At 35.9% G+C, this 7,733-nt stretch overlaps 1 protein-coding gene across 18 annotated transcripts in view; it reads left to right on the top strand.

The window, feature by feature from the left end:
- The window catches only part of LOC105304809 (PKHD1, fibrocystin/polyductin), a 135,143-nt gene that overhangs the window by 76,451 nt on the left and 50,959 nt on the right, over positions 1–7,733 (top strand). For all 18 annotated transcript variants that reach the window (XM_023522633.1, XM_023522638.1, XM_023522649.1 and 15 more), the window contains 2 exons: positions 55–1,135; positions 3,029–3,172. In XM_023522633.1, the coding sequence (XP_023378401.1) occupies positions 55–1,135; positions 3,029–3,172 (1,225 nt within the window). The remainder of the gene's footprint in view (positions 1–54; positions 1,136–3,028; positions 3,173–7,733) is intronic.

Below are 7,733 nucleotides of genomic sequence, written 5' to 3'. Positions count from 1 at the left end.
ATACGTCAGAAGCAGATGGGGTTTGCTAACATGTCTGCAGCGCCCCAGCAATTGGTGATGACACCTTGGATCACGACCATCTCCCCAACAAATGGGTCTGCTTGTGGTGGGACAGTGCTCATGGTGAGGGGCTTGGCTCTCAACTCAAGAAGGCGATCAGTTCAGGTTTATCTTTCGGGTCCCTTTACTTGTGTGATTTTGAGCTTGGGGGCCCAGATGGTCCTCTGTCAGATCAAACCGGTGGGTGACTCCTTGCCTGGTGCTTCCTTCACTCTGAACATCACCATCTTGGTCAATGGCCTACCCAGTGAATGTCATGGGAACTGCACTCTTTTTTTGAAGGAAGAGACAACTCCTGTAGTGGATGCCTTGACCACTGATATCAATGGGTCTCTGACTACGGTGTTGATTAGAGGTCAGAGATTAGGCACCACAGCTGATGAGCCAATGGTGTATTTGGATGATCATCTTCCTTGCATTGTAACTTTCTTTAATGCAAGCCATGTGGCATGCCAGATAAGCGACTTGACTCCAGGACTCCACTACCTATCAGCAGTTCATACAAGCAATGGGTATGCTTGTTCTGGTAATGTTTCCAGACACTTCTACATTTTGCCTAGGGTGTTTCATTATTTCCCCAAGAATTTCAGCATATATGGTGGGGGCCTCTTGACCATAGAGGGCACAGCCCTGAGAGGACAGAACAGCACGGTGGTCTACCTTGGTCAGCAGGCCTGCCTGACGGTGAGCATCAGTACTGAGCTCCTTCAGTGCTTTGTTCCTGCAGGGCATGGCTCTGTTGTCTTGGACATAGAGATAGATGGACTTTTGTATCAAATGGGAGTCGTTGGTTATAGCAATGCGTTCACTCCAGAATTGCTCTCTGTTTCTCACGCTGATGGCATCTTGACTTTGGTGGTGGCCCATATCTCAGGAGCTGTGAACGTCGACATTTTTATTGGGATGTCACCCTGCGTGGGTGTCTCTGGCAACAGCACGGTTCTCCAGTGTGTGGTTCCCTTTCTTCCTGCTGGGGAGTACCAAATCAGAGGTTACGACCGGACAAGAGGGTGGGCCTCATCTGCCCTGGCGTTCACATCAAGCGTTTCTATCACAGCAGTGACCGAGAACTTTGGTAAGTCAAGCAAGTGTTGCAGAGGGCTTTCTTTATGTTAGTGGATTACAGCTATTCTCACTACTCTAAGTGGTAGGCAGTCAACATCAATCTGAACGATAAAAGGAGAGAGAGGCCTGATTGGCCTCTTACAGTTCCAGTTTCCCCTAAAACTTGTCTTCGTCATGCTCCATGTAAGAGACTTTGTTTTTTTTACCAAGGAAGTTGTGCATACTCTTTAAGTACATGATTGTATTTTAGTTGGATGCATTAAAGCAATTTAATTGGTGTTTTAAATTAAATAACATCATTTATAAGAGCTCATAATTTGATCATTTAAGTAGGACATAAATGGCTTCACCTATTTTTAGAGCTATGTGTCAATTTAAATTGTTTTAAGTTTATTAAATATGATTTTTTTATCATTTTGTAATATTTCACAGGTGAATTCATACTCCACCAATAACTGGCCAATTGCATAGTATGATTGCACTGGCTGAACTTTTTTCTCCTTTTAGATACACTGAAATTTGCCTTGCTTTTTCTTACAATGATGGTTTCGATTTCTGTTCACGTAAAGCCTTAATACATTTGAGATAGCTCAAATTTGATTGTGATGCAGAATATATACAGGAAATTATGCGAGCCAAACCTTAGACTGATGAAGCACTGGCCAAGGCCTTTCTTAGAACAAATCTGTCTGGCTTCAGCCGGTTGGAGTGCTATGGGGATCGGGATTTTGGTCCCTAGTAACTTAGCTGGTTAACTTTCTACACCTCGTTCCCTTAATTGGTAAAGGGGTTTGTGCTGGATGCTTCCTAGTTCAGCTTACTACTAAGATTCCATGATTTTTATGGTGAGAAAGCAGGGGTATAAAAGGCACCCTAAGCAAAGTGTTATTCTTGATGTTGTCATGTGGCTGTGTTAGTACCACCTTGATAGAAAGGCAGTAGAAACCGGAACTATATCTCAGTGTGGACTAGACATTGCCGCACATCTGAGGATCCCAGTGACATTTACCTTTCTTGATTCTCAGACTGAAGCAAAACATGTTGTCTGTTAAGAATTGTGATACTTCTGCCCACTGAAGACAGGCACTCTCATATAGTGCTGGTAGGAGTATAAAATGATGCAACGTTATTTTGGAGAGAAATACGGGAATATACATCAAAACCAAAAACTTACTTTTCCTTTGACCTAGAAATTCCACTTCTAAGCATTTGCAACAGTTTTATTCAAATAAGTGTACTGTTCATTGCAGCACCATTAATTACAGCAATAGATGATTGATTAATAATGGAAGTATCAATCGATCTGAAAATAGGTAAATAAATTATGGCATAATCCTATAATGAAATTCTAAGTTGCTATTAAAATGATGAGTTAGATATATACGTATATGTATATATACACACATATGAATGTGTGTATACATACTTGGAAAAATGTCTATGCTATATGTTTAAAAAACAAGTTGTAGAGGAATGTGTATAGAAAGATCTCTGTATAAGAAATATATATACTTAGAAAATTCTGGAAAAAATTCACAAAAAACTCTATACATGGCTCTCTCTAGGGAGTTAGGTGATTAAGAAAACTTTTACTTTCATTTTATATGTTTTCATATAAAAAATTAAGAACTATAAATAAGCGTTACTTTTCTATATAAAAATTATTACGTTTTTATAGATTGGTGAATATGATGGGGAGCTGACAAACAAGGACTCTGGCTCTGGAGGCTAGAGCTTAGTGAGAATAAACTGAGGATATCAGGGACGGAGAGCCAGTTGTGTGGATTCTGGAGGGCATAGAAAGAAGGATGGGCAGCAAGGAACCATGAATTTGAATTTTGAGTTAAGTAAAGAGAGATTTGTCTCTATGATCATAAAGTTGTAATTTTGTTTTAAACAAAAGGCTGCCTGGGTGGAAGGATCGTGCATGTGTTTGGAGCAGGATTTTCTCCAGGGAACATCTCAGCCGCTGTGTGTGGTTTTCCCTGCCAAGTCTTGGCTAATGCTACAGTATCTGCCTTCAGCTGCTTGGTTCGTCCTCTGGATGGTCAGTAAAAATGCCATATGTATTTTTAAGAGTACATATGAAAATGATATTCTTTGCTTAACTTCTTTTTTCTAATTAATGCTGTACTGACTTCTAATTCTTTCTATGTGTTCTTGGGAAAAGAATTTCTCTACTCCCCATCTAAAATGGTAGTTAGAATCAAGGACCACCTATTAAAATGTTTCAGAACTTTCGTTATATTAATTGCAACAAAATTTTATCACTTTTTTTTTTTATTACGGTCATAGTAATGGAGAAAGTAATTCTGAGTTTTGAATGTTGATTTCAATGACAGCTTTAGGAATCATGAAGAAAACAATCTCTTGGTCTTGTTCTGGGGTAGGGCTGCTGAAAACATGCTTACTGGAGGTACTAGTGAAGGGGTTAGATCATGAAGCTAGATATCTCTTGCTAATGCATTCAGTTATTGAATTCGTATTATAGACAAAAGAGTCAACATTAACATAGTCCTCTTATTCTTTAATGCTCAGGTAATTGAGCCCTTATTCAATAAAATACCACGCTCTCTCACTGCTTTAAGCTTCTTAAAAAGGAAGGTGCAAAGCTTTGATAGTCCCATAATGGGGCTTTACAACACAGGGCGATTACCCATAATTGAGCTCAGAAAAAAAAAAAAATCAAAGGGAAGAAATTGCCATTATTACCATAGGAACAGCATAGCCAGGTGATTATCTTGTTTGCATAATCATAGATCTTGTACCTATGCACTTAAAAACCATTTGAACACATACTTTCTGTGTAGTACTTTAACTTTTATTCCTAATATGTGTCTGCAACTTGAATGTGGGTGAAGGATTTACAAAGCATCACTTCATCTGAGCTTGGACAAAAATTCCATGATGGGTAATTTTACAGTGGCAGTTTACATTGGATTGTTTTAGACAAGAAGGAAGTGGGAGGTGAAAGAGAAGAAGAAACAATTCTTGTTTTAAAATACTAGAAACTGAGTTTTCTATTATCACATATATAAGCGGAACATTGTGCAAAAAAGATAATTCCACTTAAAATTCCACAATGGGAAACCCAAAAAATTTAATTTAAAAAATTCCACAATAGGAAATTTAAGATACAGTAAAAGATGCAAGTTTTAGATGTTGTCTGTTTCATCTCTACCTCTTGTGCATGGCACTGGCACAGTGTATGTGCAAAATTAATGCTCAATGAAAGAATAAATAAAGAAGTTAGAGAATAAATAAAGAAGTTAGAAAACCAAGACTCCACATTTATAGGTTCTAATATTTAACTAACTAATGCTGCTACAGTTTTTTTTTTTTTTAAGGCTTTCATATACATACTGCTTAAATGAACTTTTTAAAGCCTCTTGGTATTATTTTAAGACACTTAATTTTAACTGGAAGTACAAGATAAAAATCACCAAGAATTTAGGGTCAGTTAATTGTGGTATTGGAAGGATTATAAATGCTAGGAGAGAAATAATAAAAATTATTATATTTTAAAAGATTCGATTAAGTTTTAGAAAAAGACTTCTCAATATTCAGTGAATTTTAGAAGAGGAAAATGAGTTGGAAACTGTAACTCTTAACTTTGCCACTAGGTGTCACCAAATACTTATTGATTTTGCAAGAGCTCATTTTTAGGGAAAAAAATAATTTGACTTATTTTCCTCTTTTATTAAAAAAAGTATTTTAATTATAGTGTCTAAAGATGAGAAGGAACTGTTAGAAACCAGTTCTACTGGTTTCTTACTTATGATTAAGTATGATACTTGGAGATTCTATCACCCCCCTGAAATCGAATAAAATATTTTCAGTATATGATTGTATATTTTTTTCCTATGAAATAGGTCTATAGACATCAAATGGTCAAAGGGAGTGTGTTTCACAAGTTATTGGAAACTACTAAAAATTCCCCTACTTTCAGATAGGATCACATATAACCAATTTAGTTAAGAATCTATTATATTTTATAAGATTTTTTTAAAGGATGATTTCACAGCAGCAACACTTATGTGTTTCACAGTTGCCATTCTCAGAGAAATCCATCCTTTTGTCTAACTAACGGACCCTCCTCCCACCCCCAACACATACATACTTTTTTCCATCCTTAATCAGCTGGCCGCCCTTCGGAAAGCTGAATAATCTCAGTCTTTCTAATGCAGTGGTTTGATATTATTATAGAAACTTATTGAGAATATATTATTATTATTATTATTATTATTATTATTATTATTATTATTATTATTATTGCTGGAGCAGCAATAGCAGCATAGCAGCAATAGCAGCATGAGAGTCTGTTAGAAATGCAAATTGCTGGAACTTACTAAATCTGAAAACATTTTGGTATTTCTCTTCTGAGCCCTCACTGAATTCTGACATTCTTTCCTAATTTTAAGCCCAAAACTAGGTAGCTCCTCTGTGTAAGCAAGTTCTGGTCATATTGATAGTGTAATAAAATGCTTGCATATAATCTGGTTTCATATTTGTTTTTAAATTACACTGCTGTCTTGCTGGTTTATAATCTGTTACCTACTATTATTCCAAGGTGTTTTTTTTTGTTGTTGTTTCCTTTCTAACATGACTGTGCACAGCTGGACTTCCCTCATCTTATATTTATATGATTTATTTTCTTCTTCTGTGGTTTACTGCCTTACTATTTTCATTTGGTCTTTTGTTTATATCTGTTAACTTCTCTAATTTGCTAAGGTCACTTTGAATTCTGACCCTTGCTTTTAGTTATATTTCTTAGTTTGACTTTGCACAATGAAGAAAGCGATGTTTCACATTCCAGGATGTAGATGATGGCCTAGAACTCAAACTTTCTTAATTACTGTTTTGTTTGTTCCAATACCACAGTACAAATGTGTTTTCTTTTCATCAGTGGGGTAGGGGGCGTTAAATGTGCAGCTCTAAAAAAGTTCTTTTGCTGCTTTTAGTGTCATCTAACTTTATCTTTCCCCAAAATTGTGGATCTGACAAAAAAAAAAAAAAAAAAAAAGAATTTTACTTTTATACAAGGTGGGTTGCTAAAATGTCTCATTAAGTTAACCTAATACTTTATATTTATAAAATCAGCAAGATCTTTGATCTTTGGATATCTTGCATTTATACCTTGAATTATACCACATGACTTTTTCGTGGAAACTTTAACTTTTCCATGAGGCATAAAAAGCTAAAGCAATTAAGGTTACATAGCTATTTAGTGGCAGAACATTGAATAAAATCCATGGATTCTGATCCCAGCCTTGGGTACTTTTCATAATCTACCTTGTCAATTTTCATCCACCTAATCACCCATAATGAGTTCATTATTTTATAGATGTTGAGACTGTTTTTATTGGCCCTAGGGCTTACTAACTGGAAAATTCTCATGTTTTGTCTATCCATATGAGAGTCTTACTTGTCAGCCATCTTAATTGCTGTAATTCATTTGGAACACATTCACAGGGAACCTACTATGTGTCAAGTGCTTTGAATGCAAGAGCAACAACAGTGTGACCGAATAACTGCAAACCCCCTCACATGTACTTATTTATCTCATGCTGTATGCAGCACTGTGATGTAGACAGGGCTTAGGTTCAAGGCCATGGTTCTTAATAAAGTTTGTCCTGTACTTGCGTGGACAAGTTAGCTGCAGAGGTAGAAGGCTAGGGAAAAATTTTTCTTATTTCTTTTTTATGTTATTAAAGTTTTCAGACAGAACTTTTCCAAAATCATATCATGTAGAGACTTGTCTATCTTCCCATTAAAGGTTATTGGTGATCGGCCTTGTTGATGCTTTTAACATTGTATCTCATGACCCAGAAAGAAATGGCCTAAGGGTCAAAGGGCTTCAAATAATTGCTTTTCTTCTTTATGAAATGATAATAGTCATTATTATACAAAAATGAAGAACTTCTTTTAATCAAGAGATTCTATTAAGAGAATGAAAAGTCCGGCCACAGACCTGGAGAAGGTATCAGTAACCACATAAACTCCATAGTATTAGTACCCAGAGTATATAAAGAACACAAATCAATAAGAAAAAGACAAACATTCCAATAGAAAAAAGGGCAAATGACAGAAATAAAAAAAATTCATATAGAGAAAACATGAGTTATTACTAAACACATAAAAAGTTGTTTGATCTAAAAAGTGAAGATAAAGGTACAATTTAAAGCTGCAAAGAGATGCCGCTGTATATGCACTGGACTGGCCAAAATTAAGAGTCTGATAATCCCAAGTGCTGACAATTATGTGGAGTAATGTGAACTCATAAATATAATTGATAGGAATGTAACATGGCACAACCACTTAGAAAACAATATGGCTCTATCTTGTAAAGTTGAACCTGTACCTACCCTGTAAACAAGAAATTTTAAGGCATATAACCTAGGTAAAATTTTGTGCATGTTCATAGTAGCAAAAACTGGGACGTATCCAAAAGTTCACTGGTTAAAGAAAAGATAAATATTTGTTGTATGTTCATACAATGCAGTATTGAACAGCAGTGAAAATGCACGAACAACAGTTACATGCGATAATATGGATGAATCTTGGAAATATAATATTGAGTGAAAAAATCAGGTCAAGAATATTATGTC

This window comes from Pteropus vampyrus, unplaced genomic scaffold, assembly GCF_000151845.1.
Source record: "Pteropus vampyrus isolate Shadow unplaced genomic scaffold, Pvam_2.0 Scaffold353, whole genome shotgun sequence".
Classification (NCBI taxonomy): Eukaryota; Metazoa; Chordata; class Mammalia; order Chiroptera; family Pteropodidae; genus Pteropus; species Pteropus vampyrus.
This window is presented reverse-complemented; position numbering and strand designations above follow the sequence as displayed.